Source organism: Amblyomma maculatum, chromosome 1 (genome assembly GCF_055883805.1).
Source record: "Amblyomma maculatum isolate TAMU_Amacu chromosome 1, ASM5588380v1, whole genome shotgun sequence".
Taxonomy (NCBI): Eukaryota; Metazoa; Arthropoda; class Arachnida; order Ixodida; family Ixodidae; genus Amblyomma; species Amblyomma maculatum.
The window spans coordinates 264,392,607-264,411,189 of NC_139344.1; the positions used below are offsets into that span (position 1 = coordinate 264,392,607).

Sequence of the window (18,583 nt, forward strand, 5' to 3'; positions counted from 1 at the left end):
GAACATTTCAGCACTTAATGAGTCTAGACAGCCTTCTCAGGCGACTTTGGCTCCCTCGCCTAGGTCCGCGCCAGACATGCCTTTAGGCCAGGAAGTAAGTAAAACTGTGTTCGCCTAAGCGCAAGCGGGTTGTTCTTTACCGGTTAACTAATGAGTCTATCAGCCACACTTTCTTCCTGCTTTATTATTTGAGTACGTGTCACTTTATGCCACGGCACAAAAATACACACGAGCAGTAATACGAGGCGCGGCTTAACGGCTTCTGGGGATTTCGTTTTTTTTTTCTCTCTCTCTCTCTCTCTCTTTTGCGGCCTCATTATAACGGCGCTACTTTCGGCCTATATTTATCAAATCTCTAGCTTTGTCTCTGACGTAACCTTTTTTTTTTATATGTAGATAACTCTGCGACATCATGTTTACAGAAATGGGAACAACTCTGTAAGCTAGAGAGATAATAATTATAGAATCAGGTTTCCGGGCCTACTCACTCAGGAAGAAACCCCAGTGTGGACAGGAACATTGGTATTGCGCAGTTTAATGGAAGCCGTACTTTAAATTCATTCCAACGGTACGCTCGGCCGGTCTTTTACACTTTTCTGAAATTAACCGGCTGAAAGAGAACGACTGAAGTGGTCAGATATTTGTTAGCAAACTAATTATGGCGAAACAACAACAACAATAAGGCAACGATTGTAGGAGAGCGCTGTCTTTGACGGTGATATCCTATGCTGAAGACGGCCCTCTTCAGCTAAAATAAATTCTCGGTCACCGTTTTTCTTCCATGTTTCTTTATAACTCGTGCAGCTGTTTCTTTAGGCATGAAATGATTTCAGCATCTAAACACCATCAAACATTTTCTCGTGGAAATCGTGGTCAAGTTGTGCCCTAGCAGACTCAAAATTTTTATCGAAAAAAAAAAAAAACGACCGCATGCGGGAGAGAAAATAATAGAAAGCACCTCGAGTTGATCCAAGCCTATGATAGCCCATGCCAAGCAGCTGGCTAAAGCGACACCTCAGACCACTTCGCTTTTGTCTTTTTTTTAAATGCGTAAGCAGGTATATATTGGCAATTTATGTGTGTCTATTACTGATCCGCATTCTAGAAAGAGAACTGGTATATCGGAAAACGAATGTCGTCATCGGATAGAGCATCTAAAAAGGTTTGTTGGAATAATGGACTGTGAATGTAGGTTAATTATCTAATTATTTAGAGCTAATTAAGCGTGTAAAAAAATTAAGATCGGCGCTAAAATAGATGGACGTCAAAATAGCCAGGATGGGTAATGTCGACATCCAAATAGAGTCACGTCAGGTGTTGGTCACGTAGTACTCAAATTTCGGTGACGTAGGCCTAACTTCCGGTGGCGAGAAATTTAAAATGTTCGGACGGGAACGAGCGATAAAGGGCGTGATTTGCGTTTTGCGTGCACAAATTGATGGGAATGCCAAGAAAGTGTGCAAAAGGAGAGGTAATCAACCAACTGCAGTTTAAAATATTCCGAGAGCACTGCAGAATCTGCAGCGAAGAAATGTGAAAGCTAAGGGTTGCTGCTACACGTAGTACAGCACGTGCCGCTTGTCGAACACAACCAGCGTTCCATTGAACGCATAAAAATTCACCGGCGTTCTACAATTGATTTACAAGAAAGGAAAGGCGCAGTATCTGTCACTCGCGGAATCCCGCTGACACATCTCACGGGCAACACAGTGACTCTCAGGCTTACACATTTCTCCAGGGTAGATTCTGCAGTGATCTCGGAAAATTTTATTTAGCTGTTTTTATTTCTTTTCTGAGTGATATTTATTTGAGTTAAACGACTTTGTATGTGAACACGAATTTCCTAGAAAGGTGCCTTAAAGCGGCACGAAACCAGCTTAACTGCACAAAACACATCACGACAGCACACTCGAAGGTAGGCAAAGCAGTGAAGACAATCTGAAGAGAGTACCGGTTTGGTTGCCAGTTACTAAAGTCATGCACGCCTCTCCCCTAAGGAACTGTTTTACAAAAATGTAATTTTGACGAAATTACATTCCCTTAACATAGGCGACGCATTACACTTTCGAATGGGTCCAAATGTTTAGGGGTGCGGCCAGACACTTCGAAAGGCAGTACGAAGGGAGAAAGTCACAAACGACAAAAATAGGTCCTCTTTTGGGAGCCGTCTCTTTTAAACCCAAGGGCTCAGTGCGCAGCCTAGAGAGGAACGTTTTGTTCAGGAGATTTTACGTGCTTGTAAAACTGCCTCATATCCAGGCAGCACCAAGTATTTCAGCTGTACATGGCTGCTCCCGAAGAGCTGTGTCCTCCAGATGCGAAAGCGCACAGTGGCAAAACCATACTGTCTATTTTGCACAAACAATCAACTTTGTAATAATGTCGTGCGAAAAGAGATAAAAAACGTCCATAAGTTACCTAGACCGCTCGACTGCTAGGAGAAAAGTAATAAACTTCTTCCTGGGACTCAATCCAGCCTACTGTGCAGCTCACGAACTGCTATTCGCGAAAACGAGCTTCAGAACGTAAACTTAAAGCAGCGCATTTGGAAAGTGCGCTGTCTGTAACCGCCACTAACATTTTGCCGTTTTTTTGGACCATATTCCGACTATTTAGTTCTCAGAATTTCTCTTTCATGTATTGTGAAGGAAAGGTACGCAGAGAATATGGGGTACACTGCGCAGGTGGGGGTATCACGGCAGGAGAAAGCTACAGGTTGTTTTGAGCAACCTGAACTTTAGTGACATCGAACAGCTCATGACGGCTTTTATTTCTTTTTTAGACCCAAAAACTCGAAAGGTGTTGCAGGGGACAGGTACACTATAGCTTCCATATTTCCAATGGCAATACTGGGGGTTGCATTCGCTGAGGGAAAGCAAGATAAATCCTCCCGGCTGAAACAATGGCTTATTGAGGACCGAATATCACACAAAGATGCCATTAGGTATAATTTTAGTTTTATGTGATAAACGCACTCGAAAGCGAAACGCCAGACGAATAACGCTATCAGTGTGTGTGTGTGTGTGTGTGTGTGTGTGTGTGTGTGTGTGTGTGTGTGTGTGTGTGTGTGTGTGTGTGTGTGTGTGTGTGTGTGTGTGTGTGTGTGTGTGTGTGTGTGTGTGTGTGTGTGTGTGTGTGTGTGTGTGTGTGTGTGTGTGTGTGTGTGTGTGTGTGTGTGTGTGTGTGTGTGTGTGTGTGTGTGTGTGTGTGTGTGTGTGTGTGTGTGTGTGTGTGTGTGTGTGTGTGTGTGTGTGTGTGTGTGTGTGTGTGTGTGTGTGTGTGTGTGTGTGTGTGTGTGTGTGTGTGTGTGTGTGTGTGTGTGTGTGTGTGTGTGTGTGTGTGTGTGTGTGTGTGTGTGTGTGTGTGTGTGTGTGTGTGTGTGTGTGTGTGTGTGTGTGTGTGTGTGTGTGTGTGTGTGTGTGTGTGTGTGTGTGTGTGTGTGTGTGTGTGTGTGTGTGTGTGTGTGTGTGTGTGTGTGTGTGTGTGTGTGTGTGTGTGTGTGTGTGTGTGTGTGTGTGTGTGTGTGTGTGTGTGTGTGTGTGTGTGTGTGTGTGTGTGTGTGTGTGTGTGTGTGTGTGTGTGTGTGTGTGTGTGTGTGTGTGTGTGTGTGTGTGTGTGTGTGTGTGTGTGTGTGTGTGTGTGTGTGTGTGTGTGTGTGTGTGTGTGTGTGTGTGTGTGTGTGTGTGTGTGTGTGTGTGTGTGTGTGTGTGTGTGTGTGTGTGTGTGTGTGTGTGTGTGTGTGTGTGTGTGTGTGTGTGTGTGTGTGTGTGTGTGTGTGTGTGTGTGTGTGTGTGTGTGTGTGTGTGTGTGTGTGTGTGTGTGTGTGTGTGTGTGTGTGTGTGTGTGTGTGTGTGTGTGTGTGTGTGTGTGTGTGTGTGTGTGTGTGTGTGTGTGTGTGTGTGTGTGTGTGTGTGTGTGTGTGTGTGTGTGTGTGTGTGTGTGTGTGTGTGTGTGTGTGTGTGTGTGTGTGTGTGTGTGTGTGTGTGTGTGTGTGTGTGTGTGTGTGTGTGTGTGTGTGTGTTCGTGCTTGCTTGTGTGCGTGTGGGAGCGGGAGAGAGGGCATTGTCGAATGCGCGTTTACTATGAATTGTTCCGACAAAAGAAAGTACTCGACAAAAAACTTAGTTTACAATAAAAATTACCGCTTATTTCCACCTCTGCGCGAAATTTGCGCTACAAGGCAGTGGTTCAGCCGTGATGATTTCTCTTCGATGTTCTCTGCAAAACGCAGCTCTCCATAGCCGAGAGCATATCTGCACTTCGTAGCATATAGCCATGCAATCATTCGGCAGTCGCCGGTGTTCATGGAGAAATCAGTGCAAAGGTACTCCAGCAAAACGGGCACGCATAGTCAGATTTCGAAAGAATCGGTATATGCTCCTTTCTTTTAGAACATTTCACAGCACCAATTAAAGACAATCAGAGTTAGTTTAGTAATTGCCTAAAAGCATTGTCGGTGGTTTCGCATCTTCAAGTGGCATTTGTGGCACTAGCAGGAGCGCATTTGACGTGTTTCAAACTTATGTGCATCGAGGCTATAAAAAAAATTACAAGGGTTCAACGCTGCTGAACCAAATATTAAGCGAAAGCATTAGCTGTGGGTGACCGAGCGTTCTTCTTCTCTTTTTCTTCTTCCTCAGCCCACATATAAAGCTCCGCTTTAACCAACCGATATTAACGTACCTTAGTGGCCTCTATAGGGGTAACGTGAATGCCAGAGTCCTAGCAGTCTGATTCTGACATAACCATCCCATGTGGAACGAGAGACCCAAGTTGGCAGCTCTTGCCAGCTTGGGGTCGCTTACGGGGGTCGTCTAAAGGTCAAAGGTCAATAGTGGTCACCGCCGTTCCACGCTGAAGGCTCAAACTGCGAGCAGGATTGCTTTCGAAATGAAAAAGCTGCCCTTGTTTGACCCTGAGCGCCTCATAACCGGTGACGGCTTCTTGCAGCTCTACCCTGAGGCCGGAGGCGAGGCGACTTCGGGCAGCAGCGGCGGGCCGCAGCGCTCGCCGGCGCCGCTGGTGGCCGTGCAGTCGACGCCGACGCCGCCCCCGAGCGAGGACCACCTGCCTAGCGGAGGCGGCAGCCTGCCACTCAGCGCCTCGTGCCACTCGCTGACGGCCGCCACGACGGGCAGCAGCCTGGGCTCCTCCATCAACGACCTGACGCTCGAGGCCGAGCAGCTGGAGCGCGCCATCCGCGCCAACGACGTGGCCGCCACGCGCCGCCTCCTGGAGCTGCACCACGGCCGCTTCTCGGTCAATCTCCACGGAAGCCTGCTGGACAAGAGCAGTGCTGGCTCGGCCAGCCAGGACATGGAGATCCTGCTGCGCAAGAGCCAGACGCTCATCGACCGCTTCGGGCGCGGCGATTCGGTCTCCACCGACCTGGAACCCGTGCCGGCCGTGTTCGCTTCGGCCCTGCACTTGGCCGTCGAGCATCAGGCGCTCGACGTGGTCAGCCTACTGCTCAAGTACGGCGTCGAGCCCAACGAGGCCGGCGTGCCGCTGGGTAGTCTGCGCCGCGGCAGCTCGGCCACGTCCGAGGCCAGTGGCTCACTGCGCCGCGCCACGCTCAGCCCGCGCGGAGGTCCTGAGCAGGCGCCGTCGCCCGAACTGCTGCGGCGCCGCAAGTACGTGCCTCTGCGGCCCGAGCTGGCGGCCTCGCTGCGGGTGGTGCGCCACTCGGCTGACGGCCGCGAGATTACCTTTGAGGAGGAGTACACGCGTGACTTCCTCTACAGCCTGCCGCCGCTCTTCCTGGCCGCCGCGCTGGGCCGCACGGCCGCGGCGCGGCTTTTGCTCAAGTACGGCGCTGCCGCCAGCCCCCGCGACAAGAACGGCGTGACGCCGCTGCACCTGGCCGCCTGTCAGCCCCAGCCACCCTGGCCTTGCCTGCGCCTGCTGCTTGAGGCTGGTGCGCGTATCCACGTGGCAAGCCAGCGAGGAGCCACGCCCTGCGACCTGAGCGAGACCGACCTCAGCGCCGTGCAGACCTCGCTGGTGGAGGCCGCGTTCTCCGGCGCGCAGACCGCCGCGACCGCCGCGGCTGCCGCGCTGCAGACGGCCAGTCCCGGACCGGGAGCAGCCAACGCCGTTCCCGCCGCGGCTACCTCGACGGCGCCGGCCGCGCCGCCAGCCAAGCCGCCCCTGGACGAGGGGGCACACGCGCCACGCTCCAACATCCTGCGCCGCCTGCAGGACTCGCGGCCGGGACAGACACACCGCGGCTCGGCCCGCAAGAAGGAGCCCCCAGACGAACTGGCCCCGTCTCCCGACGGCCCGCCCGCACGCCAGCGCAGTCCCGGCGTGCTCGCCGCCGCGCCCGACGAAGAAAAGTCTCAAGAGCGGGTGAGTCTTCGGACATGAGCGCTGATACGACGCACTTTGGGTATGCTCTGGGTTGGACGAAGCCACTGCTTTGCTATGCGCCGCTAATTTAACGCACGGGACTCTGTTTTCCCTTGTCCGCAGACATGGCGTCCCCAGGAAAAACTTCACACAATTAGCTATTGTAAGTAAAGCGTTTTCGTTTTTTTTTTCCTCTTTCTTTTTTGTTTGTTGCTTGAAGTCGCTTTATATCGCTTCTAGGCATGCACGTGCAGCGCAGAATTCGGGGTAACATGAATACTCAACATAAGAATGCACAAATCTAAGCTCGACAATCTACGTATTGGTACGGCTTATGGCGGGGTTTTATAGGCATCGCTACTGCATGGGCCAATCGCGGCCGCACATTTCCCGGTTGCTTCCAGCCTGAATAGCGTGACGATGTCATTAATGGAAGACAAGAGCTGGCCGGCCCGTCTTTCGTCTTCCATTAGTGCATTTGCAAACCCGGCGCCAAGTTAGAGTTATACTTCGATCAGAAGATGTTTTCAGCACTGCGAAAGGGACCCCGGTCCTATCAGGATCACGTGCACTACAATGCTCCTACGCGCCTCTCGCCCCCCAAATTGGCGGGGGTGACAGTAGGAGCACAATTCTCTATTATAGTGCGCAGGGGCGAGAGGCACTTAGGGGCACAATTGCAAGGGCTGCTCTGCCTTTCGCAGTGCTGCAGATATCTTGTGAGACGAAGTATAACCTTGCAGTTCACCCAACAATTTGATCTGTTGATCGTCCTGGTTAGCTCAATTGCCAGAGCAACTGCCCCGGAAAGGTGGGGGTTCCGGGTTTGAACCCTGAACAAGAAAGAATTTTTCTTCAACTACGAAGTTTCTGAAAAGCTGTATAGCTTTCCTTTGTAGCCGTGTTGTTGCGCTTTGGTTGTTCTACTCCACCTGGGGGATTCGCCTAAATATTAGACTAATACTATACACATTTTTAGCGCACTAAGCTTGTGCGAAAAAATTGACGTAGTACGCAGCGCACAATAACAGCAAAATGGGACAGCAGTTAAGGCTCATCTGGTCACTACTCACTCTTACTTGGCTCGTAGGACGTTGATATTCTACTTTGGCGAGAACGGGAGTTGTTACAGGGTTTCCCGTCCTCCATTGCATAACGTACCGCTCATGCGCTTTATGCAAATTAAACGCCGGCTGCTCAGGTACTTATTCTGACGAAGCCTGAAGCGCGAAAAATACAGGGACGTACGTGACAGAGACACAGGACAAGCGCTGTCTGTCTCACGCAGCGCTGTCTCGCGCGCTCCTGATTTCCTTGTTTTTTTTTTTGTTTTTTTTTTTTGCTTTTGAGGCTCTGCCAAAATGAGCAGACACTCCAACTAGCCCACGAAGCAGTACAGGTGCATTCAGTGCTTCGGGTTCATGTCGCTTAAACATGAACCAAATCGCCCAGGAGTTCATGCTTTTGAAGATATGAGTACGAGGAGACGGATTCGTCAGGCACACGGTTTTCACGCGTTTGCCAGACCTCCACAGCGGCTTTTAAAGCCTTGCCTCTGTGCTCGTAGCTGCCAATCCTCTGGGGACATGTGGCCGTGATGCAAACGGGTAATCCAATGGTCGTGGACAGACGTTCTGGCACTTGGTTCTTTTCTCCTATGTGCTGGTGGTTTACGTGCGGACAACGTGTAGACGCCATTGACAAGAGGATATCGAATCCGGAGGAGAAATATAACAACGGCATCAGGGACTTACTTTATCTATGTAATCGACATCGCCACCAGTGTTCGTTCTCGTGTTCGCCGGCTGTTAGATGACATTCCCCCCCTTGGGCCTTGGAGCGAGGACTCTCATTCGAAAGAGTGAAAAAGGGGAGATGCAGTTATTGGTGCTATTTTTCCACACTGGCGAACGGCGGGTAGCTTTCTATGCGATAGTCCTCAGGAAACGCTGTGGACACGAAGAGTGGATTCTCGCCTGCTGTGGAGAAAGATGACATCCGGATAAAGTAGACGCCTGCAAGTTCTCCTGAGCATATATACGAGCTCGTAGCTGTTGACTTGCTGCTTTCAGCTGCCGCTGGTCGCTTGCTTCGAGAGAAGACCGCCCATCAGTCACATCGATGGACAGCGCCGGGAAGCTCGGGCCGGGGACGCATTGCGTGAGCACGGCCTAGTTAGTAAGCGTGCCTCACCGACATCGCCGTTACCTAAACGTTCAAAAAACAAGCGGCAGGCCAAAGACACCGAGAGACGTAGTCGATTCCCGACGCAGACTCAAGCAAAGCTGTGACGGACTTCCGCATTCCTCGTCACCGACGACAGCAAATACGATGTGAGTGAATACAAGTCACTGGTACATCTCCTGTCAGAGTTTTGACACAAATACGGACCAACCTACCGCGTCCAGAGGTATGGCACTTGCAAAGATGAGGTGTCGGATTAGCATTCCGGATCATAGTACCGTAACTATCCCCACTGATAGCACATGTGAAATATCGACGATGATTAGGTGGGATTGAAACTTCATTGCGTATTCATAGCTAGCGCTCGTTATCGGCAATAGCAAAGTTATCAACGAGAGTAAATCCTGCTCCGGTCACAGAATTGTCACATTAGATTTCTGATCTTCGCTCATCTCTGTGTGTGTGCGTTTGTGTGCGTGTGTGCGTGCGTCTTTTCTGCACCGTTCGTCTGTAGTACATGTATGCATGTATGCATGAGAAGTTTGACTAAAAGCACTCAGTTTCCGCCCTTTTTGTGAAGCACATAAACTCAGTGTTCGAAATGGTTTCGTGCTTAGGGGCTTCACATACGTCGGCGGTTGCCTGGACTATCAACGTCTCAAGATATATGAATGCGGCTGTAGCCGTTTGTACAACTACCCCCTTTTATTACAGTTTGTTGCAGTGCAGGAGAAGACACACAACCGCGATAGCATGGCCTCCTCAAGTCCGCTGTTCTCAAACACACGCAAACTGACCACACAGATCTGGAAGGCGTCGCCTATAGCTCCTTTAGCTTCCACTTCCCTGCTTAGAAGTTTTGAGGTGGGGTATAGGCGCAGCAAAGGTGTCCCAGCTCGCTGGTGAGGGAGTAAGGCGAATTTCATAAGCGCCCTGATTTCTTTGTTTCGCGCGACTGCCGGTGATGCTGCTACACGTGTACACATCGTTCTTGCTTAGAATGTAAATCTGTCTGAATACCACAATCCTCATTCTTTAATTGTACCGCGTTAGTGCATCCACCGCAACGAGTGACATAACGACGCTATACAGCGGGATGGTGCGGACAGGAGTTTCTGGCGAAGGCCAATAACCGAGAACGCAAGAAAAAAAAAGGAATAGATTCAGATAATCATTATATTAATTTTTTCGCGTTTAAATAACAACTTGAGCTACCATATTTGTGCTTCTTCTGTATTTGCGCCCTAAAATCTCAGTGTAGGGCTGGCTGAAAATGCAGAACAAAATTTTTCCTCCACATTTTTCTATTCTTTCGAAAGGAATAAATCAAACGAACAAATAAAAAAGTACGATCTAAGCAGGTGAATGGGAGCACGGTAAACGGGCCGTCAAGTTCCAGCTTGCGTTGCTCCCGAAAACGAGAAGGCACAGATTCCCTTAAGCGGTTCTGTCATTGTAGACGCAACGCCGCCGGCAAGGCTTGAGTGAAAAAAAAAAAAAAAAAAAAAAAAAAGAAGAAGAAGCAGGCTTGAGGAAAGAAATAATCTTGTGTCTTGTTTCCGTTATTATTATTATTTTCTTTCATGCCAGGAACATGCATGCCTGGTTGCGCGCGTCGGTCGCAGGTTTGAGGGCGTATTGATTTTTATATGCATCTCGCAAAACCATGATCGGCACGATGGGGGCTTTGTATAAAACCTTTCTCGAGAACGCCCCTTGGGGGCCCTTAACCGCCTTCTCACTGTTCTTATTGTTGTGCCTCTCAAAACTCAGCAGCTCCGGTGCACGATCGCAGCGCGTTCGTTCTCGACGCTTCCCTCCAACTGTCTGGCATGCGCTCTGAAAAAAAAAAAGCCAACAGAAAAAAGAATGAACTCGTTTTCTGCATTCACCGCTGAGCGTAACTGTTTACAGTGTAGCTGAAAGAAGAATAAAATATCGCGGTTCGAAGGGGACCCGCCGTGCTCGTATATATTGTTGCATCACGCGCGTCGTAGAGTTTTATTTTCTTCTGTAAGCGTTGGAAAATAGGCACAATCTTCTTGGCGCACCTATCTTCGCGGTTGCATTTCTTCTGTGAAAGCATGACCGCCCAACTGAACAGCGAGGCAGGCAGCGAAAGCTTCTCTACCTTTCGTTCTGCGGTGGAAGGGCCGGCAGACTGCTTTCATGATATTACAGCACTCGCCAGTACATGCCATGCGAACTGCTTCCTACCAGCACTGCTAACGAGTGTTACTCATTGGACAACTGGGCCAGCACTCTATAAAGCGCATATGATATCCCCTACTTAATGAGTGGGCTTCGTTCGAACAGGCCTTGTTGAGAGCCCTCAAACGACGTGAATGATCGGAAGGCTCCTCTACGAAAGGGAATCGCTCGGAAATACTAAAAGGTATAGTCATGAGCAATATGAGGAAGAACAAACATTTTGACACAAAATTGCGAACATTCTCGGTATTTTTCTATTAAATTTCATGGCAACCTACGGATATTACGCATCCGAAGAAAACCTCTTTAAAAAACTAAATAATCTGTTCTTGTCAAACAAAGTTATAGAGTAATCAATAAATGAATGCTCAAGGCTCTTTATAGCTCATATTGCTCATGACTGTACATGATATTATTCATGAAAGCATAAATTCGAGATCTTACTTTGTTAAAAAAAAAAAAAAGAAAAATCCGCCGCACATACGTAGATACTTAACAGGAGCGATTCGATTCTGAAACTCTCAGTTCACAAATGGGCGGCAGACCGACAAAACTGTGCGGATAGTGGCGCTTGCAGTACCAGAAACATTTGGCGCATGCAGACACGACGACGCCGGCCACGAGGACGTCATTGGTTGCTGCTCAATGCTTTATCGCAATAAAATGGATGAGCGCCAAGATAGCTTCCGGAGCTGGCTCGATAGGGCGTCTGAAAACAACACGCTTTTGGAAGGCGTCCTATAATATACTGCGAGCAAATTGTGAAACAAAGTACATTAAAAAAAAAAAAAGAATGCGCAATGAATATGTCGTGTCGTTTCGACTCCCCTTCTCTTTGTCTGGACAGCTGTGGCGATACCACTGTTTGGCTCGCAACCTTTCTTTTAAGGACCACATTCTCTCTTTGCTGCACTCTAAAAATGTGACAGTTGTTCGTTACCCGCCTTTCTGGAACTGCAACATGATTAAAGGTTGATCTCTCTCCCTATTATTCGTGACTAAAATAATGAAAGAAGAGGTAAACCAGAACTGTAAACATAGGTGCGAGTGCGTTGTTCTATGTCTCCTCTTGTTTGAGTACGGTTTATTTTCTTCTTTTTCAATTTTTTTTTTCTGCCGCTTCATCCCTTCGCTTCAGACGCTAATCAACGACTCAGAACCAGCTCTCTATGCTGACTATGTGGCTCCCGTTCTTTGATTGAAATACGAGTAACGTGCAGTTACATTTCTGGAGCCGTTCTGGGAAGCCAGCCATTTCCTTCGACCTTGCAAAAACATACGCACAGTTGGTGTGCAGTCTACTTCCGAGTCGGGCTCGTATACTAGCAGTGCTTTATTTTCCTAAACGGGCAAACTAGAACAGCGATGTCCAGTATACGTAGACATTTTGATGCCAAATAGGTGTAGAGCCAGTGTCAACTCCTTCATTTTTCGGACATTTGCGGGGGCTAAGAAATGCTTTGAGCTGCAGTTTCGGTGTGAAAAAAGGAAGAACAAATATTGTAATCAGCTTTTTTTCCTCATCAAGAAGAGTTGCATTACTACTCTTGTTGACACTGGGTCACCTTCAGCACTGACTTTGGCTTGCTCACCCCATCGCTTCCCCTACACCTATATTAGGCGCTATTATTTTGCAATCGTAACGCCAGAACCACTCGAGTGAGCAGAACGCAGGAAAGCGATGGCGGTATCGGAAAGGATTGAGGAACAAGCGACAGTACCACCAATCGCGACTGCTCGCGCTCGAAGAGCACCGCATTGTTACTTGCAGGAAAAGGATGCGTTGTTTTCACCTCCCCCCCCCCCCCTACCTCCTTCGCTTCGTCGATTTCCTTCCCTTTTCCTCTATACGGGCATTACGTCGAAACCCGCGTAGGGAACATCGAGCCTAACACCGCGAAAGCCGGCTCGCCACACATACTCTCCTTTTCGCTCCTTTCGGCTGCAACTCTCGCGACAATCGTCGCCCTAATGGCCTGGCGAGAACAACGCGAGTTGTTGAACCGACAACCCAAACGCAATCCCTTCGAAGCGCGGCCGTTTATTTTCCAGCAACGGCGCATGCGGACAGCCGCGGCGGAGGAAAGAGCAACACGCGCCAGGGTAGAAGGATATGCTCATTCGAGCGCAGAGTGGCGCCGCGCGGTTGTTGCTGTTCCGCCGGAGAGTAGCGGAGCAGAAAAGGCGAGAAAAAGCCGCCATGTTGCCAAGTGGCAGGAAAATATGGGAACGCAACTCTCAGTCGCCACGCTGCTAATAGAAAAAAAAAAAAAAGTAACTGCGCCCTGTAAACCCGAAGGATCACCGCCTTTTTTTAATGTCCATTTTTCTTCATTTAAGACTTTTTCTCAGTTTATCTCAAAAGAAATGTGGGAAAGGTAATAAAAGCATGATAATGAATTGATAAATTATTATTTGGAATATGAAGGAAATGCAAACTGAAAAGCACCACTAATAAACCCCTTTAAAAAAAAACTTGTATTTAATGGGGTCATGCATACAGTCGATCCCTCTTATAACGACCCTAATGGTAACACGGTTTTCGTTTGTTTTATCTCAAATTCTTAGTGAGCTGACTTGCGTTACCGCAGTTCAAAAGTAGTCGAACAAAAAATGGCAAATATTTATTTGAAAAGTACATTGTGCGCATCTGTTCTTCATACGAGACTCTGTGAGGCGGTTCCAGGAGAAGACCATTAGACGTGGACAAGCCGCTTTAGAGATGCAGTAGTACCGATAGCGATTGAGACATTTACAGTCCCTGGTTGCAGTAGATTGCCATCCCCGTCTTCGATAGTCGACGAAGGTTTACTGTAAGTCTGCATCGATGAAGAAGCTACCGCAGCGCAAAGCGCAGGCATCATTCAGTATGCGTCACCCTTGTGTGCAGCGTTCAAGCAACCATGGGGATCCAAACACAGACAACCGTCTCACTGAAGCTACAGTGTTATTGCAGCAACATTTGTAGGGAAGCATAGGTGGTTGAAGTTACCAGCTATTATCTGATTTCGGTTTTCGTTCGACTCGGACGCTCTACACAAGAGTGACGCAGATGCACGCTGTCTGCTTGCGGCAGCAACGCAGACGGCGAAGTTTCGACATGGGCATGCGACGTACACCGCGTAACCAGGTGGACCTGCAGGGGATTCAAAATATTGGTATTTCAAACTTGAGAAACCGGTACAGCTGGTTGATCAACGACCGTGTGCATTAGTTTCCCTTCCAACGCTGCCCCCCCCCCCCCCCCCCCTCTCGCGCTTACGGCGCCTTTGCTTCCATGCACTTGATGTGCTTTGCCCACACGGCTCACATGCACGCACCGACTGACATTGATTGCAGCCACTTAGGGGGCGCTTGGCCGACAGTAAACTGCAACTTCAATGGCTATTTTTTCTTTACATTTAAGGGTGCTGACGCTTTCCTTATGGAGGAATCACGGTAGCTGAGAGGCGCTGACGGGAAGGGAAGCCCACCTTTTTCGACTGCCGTGGCGGCGCCTCCTCGTTCGTGGTAACCAAGCAGTGCACCCACGGTTGTTCGTATTATCTGAGAAGCAGTTCCATATACCTAACACATTATCCGACGGTAGCTTCACGGTCATTCGTAATAAGGGAGAGTTCGCTATCAACTGCGGCTGTTACGAATGGGCTCTACTTAACATTTCCCTAGAACAGTGACACTTTTCCAGCATGACATTGTATTGTAACTATTGTCTTAGGAGAGCTTTATAATAGCATACACCGGTACCTCTTACAGGACCGCCAGCCGTTAATACGCATCGTAGATGACCCCTTAGTAATGCGCAGTGGCAGATGGCGATCGGGATGAGTGCAGACGATAGATGGTAAACGCTGGGCTGATATACCTTTCAACAAGGAGCACGGTCTCACGCTCTGCTCCTTAGTTGAAGTGAAAGGGTGGAATATTCAACTCCGCTGTTCTGCAAAGTTGTCACTGTAACCCTGTCCAAGTAAAACGAGCGCTCATCACGTCGCATTTGGAGTTACAGTAACTGCGCAGAGCGTCAAGTCACATCTCAAGTCCACAGTGCGGAAAATTCTCTATTAGCGGCGTGAATGGGGCCAGAGACGGTATGCAGCAAATGCCACGCAGCGGGTACGTGTGACACGAACGTCCGACCCACAGACAAGTACGCTGACGAAGTCTCAGGAATCTTTGCGGTCCGTTCCAGCGTTGCTTACTGTTCTCCAATGCGTGTCGTCGTGTACGGGCACTTGCGTACACGCAGCTAAAACGCTAATTGCCCTTGGTCGTGTAACGATTTATAAATCGCAAAGTCGTGTGCATTTGTCATAGACGACAGAAAACCAGGCAATTTTTTTAGCAACGCACGGCGCGTATAAGCCACTATTTGTTTTCATAACTTGCGCAACTTTTGTGGGTGTTTCATTCAAGGTATCCGCGTTTATTGCCCAAGTGACCAGGAGTATGTTCACGGCTCCACCCCAGAAACTAGCAGGATCCTTTGGAGCTATATTGTTTACGCCTCTTGTATCAAAGCTGGCGATTTACAGGGGATTTCTCGTCGTGCGTACTCGGCAGCGCCACCACGCTTATTCTCGCAATTATGCGCGCGTTTTCATCGTGCCAACCATAAAGAAAGCGCGAAAAGTAGAGATCTACGACGTATCTGCTTACATTTCTGGAAAAGGGTCAGTATACGAGGGGCGGGGTGCGGCACAAAGATCTCAGTAGCAGCAGCAAATGTTCGTTATACCTGAGGCCAGTATAGTAACTGCTGTGCGCAAAGACGTTGATTCCGAACGATGTGGATGTTACAGAGTGGTTGGCGCAGATTATATGCCGTTCACTGCGGCAATTGGCATACATTCAAACGCGTTTTCAGGTAACGCCAATTTTATAACGCAGGGTTTGCCACGGTCCTGGGCGGACTTCCGACGATGGACCATGGTGTTTTTCCGGAGGGGCATTTACAAACTGGACAGCGTGTTAGCTGTGAGAATGCAATGAAACAATTGGGAACTTACTCTGTGGCTGCCTGCCCTCGGTTTGAGCCAGAGCATGCCTTGCTGCCTTGCTACACTCTGCCGCTTGGACTCTGCTCTTAAAAAAAAAAAATCCTATTAAAAGAAGATTTTCCACAAAGAATCAAAAAGCAAGGAAAGGACCCGGGATTGATTTCCCGACTATAAACGTTTAGTGAGCGCCATCTGCCCCCTTATCATAGTGGTCTATGGACATGTGAAAACTCATATTGGTGGTGCTATTTATTTCACTTTTCTCTCTTTGTTTCCGCATATCCACTTCTAGGGTAACGTACTGGACATGGTGTGGTTCAAACCTCCCAACTTTACCGTTCTTTTGTTTCTTAATCTCTACTCGAAATAGTAACCAAAATAGTCTCTGTCGCCATACATCAGGTCGTACATAAATTTGAGCTGTGCGTTATCCATGTGCAACACAATGACAGTTTTCTATTCTTATTTTTTTTTCCTGTTAAACAAGAGATAATAAAATCAAAGTCAGCCTCATGCCAGCTTGAATGAGAAGCGAGTCTGCCTTGCCTCTTCTTGCGGATATTGTTCAGCCTTCAAGACGAAATTACGGCTTTATGCGACGAACGTAAGAAGAGCACGCGATCATATATATATATATATATATATATATATATATATATATATATATATATATATATATATATATATATATATATATATATATATAGCATAAGGAAATAGACGTACTTGGTTGCTAGAGGTTACATACAAGTGAAAAATTGCTTCATATTGTTTCCAAGTTTATTTGTAGTCGACGTTTCGGCAGGAGCCCTGCCTATCTCAAGAGTCTTGAGAAAGGCAGGGCTCCTGCCGAAACGTCGACTACAAATAAACTTGGAAACAGTATGAAGCCATTTTTCACACACATATATATATATATATATATATATATATATATATATATATATATATATATATATATATATATATATATATATATATGATTTAATTTCACCACAAAGAAAAACCTATTGTTAGCTGAGCAATCAACTCCTTGAGCCAGCATTGCTCAGTAGTTGCACACTCAACTCCTTGGCTTTTATTGTTGCCATTATTGCGTTTCTCCCAAATAAATCATGTCGGAAACAGCACGAGGCTTTCTTGCGGCCGCACATCGGCGCCATGTCCGAATTTATTTTCATGCGACATGCTTTCCACCATTTCTCTTCTGCGCCTGTCCGAGCATCGATTCTTTCCTAATTCAATCCAGTCTGGCTGTCATGGGGCGAGCGGGCCGGCCAGTGAATGAGCGCTTGCCGCCGCACTCCTAATTAAAAAGTGACTCGGTCCTCCCGAAAGAGAGAGCCCGGTAATTCAAGGGGTCGCTGGGACTCGCGGGAGGCCCTCGGGGCTCTTGACGTTGAACGGGAGGAACGGTCCTTGTGCGCAAACTCGTCTGGCTCGGCACAAAGCGGGGCTCCTGCGAATTCACGAAGCCACTCGGCGCAGGTGAGCGAGAGAGAAACACAGCCAGAATTTGCCTCGTTTATAGCCAAGGAACTGTCGCGCCCCCGACCGCTACATACGTAGATGGATTCGCGTTTACGAAACGTAGTTTTTGCCTGGTGCTCGCAGAGTTGCTTTGCCAAGTGTTCTTCGCTACTTGTGCATAGTCAGTGCAAGAAATCGCGCGTTTCATTAATTGGTGGAAAGAATGCAAGGAGGTGGGACCGTTTACAATATAAAGCAAGGCGAACAAGGATCAGAGGAACCGTTTACAATATAAAGCAAGGCGAACAAGGATCGGGGGGCAGATTCAGTCCACGTGTGGACTCTAGAAATGATCCTGACAAGCGCACTCATCCCTGGCAGGGGATTGCCTAAGGAATGCCTATTTAAAGGCCCACTGCCACGAAATTTTTCGCTAAGTAGAAGGGGCGTTTTATAGTAGTCCGCGAATAGACAGAACTAAAACCAAAGGATGTCATTCGTAACTGAAACCAATGTTTCAAGAATCACTAAAAGAAAACTGTCGTTTTTCTTTTTTTTTTTAAGCCAAAACTGGACAAATGGCCGCCAGTATTAATACCGGAAATGACGTAGAAGGGGGCACAGGTGGACCCTCAGCTGCAGTAGTTATGACATTCTGGCAGCCCTCTGCTGCCTATAGAAACTTCAGTTAGTGTTCACTCATTACAGTCGGCATTTAATAGTCAGGGACGCGAACACCTATCTAACAATTTACAGCACTGCGAACGAGCCCCAACCGCCAACACGGAATACAGTTCTTTTTTTCACCCTATATGTTTTTTGTATTTAGGAATCGGGAAACACATGCGACGGACGCATTATTGCAAGTGATCCGAGTTTGTGTTTCCCACGACTACGCAGAGTTTCGGCGTGGCAATCCCAACGGAAATTATAAAAGCTTCAACACTGTAACAAATCTATGGCATCAAAACCACGTTTCAGCCGCCACCTATTTACTGCAGGCCGGCCGAAGTCCGTTCACTCACAATGGGTCTGGCTTGAGGACATTCTCCAGTGTTCGTTCCTATATCATATTCAGTAAGTTGCCGAAATCCGCGTGGCGCCATGAGTTGCTCGCGCCGCCTGCTACAGACCTTTTAAAACGCTTCTAAAAACAAAACTTCTTTTCTAAGAAGCATAAAACCTCATTGCAGTTAGTTTCAGGACTCATATATTAGAATGCATTGCACCCAAAGTAAAATGCACCGTAAAATTTTGTTGCTGTTGGCCTTTAAGCAATTGCCATCGATGATCACACTTGACCAGACGAAGATCGTCCCCTTTCCAAACGCTGCAGCTAGTGTACTCAGGCGCATCACTCCTTTTAT

At 48.1% G+C, this 18,583-nt stretch overlaps 1 protein-coding gene across 1 annotated transcript in view; it reads left to right on the forward strand.

The window, feature by feature from the left end:
- The window catches only part of LOC146206435 (uncharacterized), a 422,112-nt gene that overhangs the window by 48,364 nt on the left and 355,165 nt on the right, over positions 1-18,583 (forward strand). The window contains exon 2 of the mRNA XM_084591099.1: positions 4,951-6,351. Coding sequence (XP_084447225.1) covers positions 4,951-6,351 — 1,401 coding nt within the window. The remainder of the gene's footprint in view (positions 1-4,950; positions 6,352-18,583) is intronic.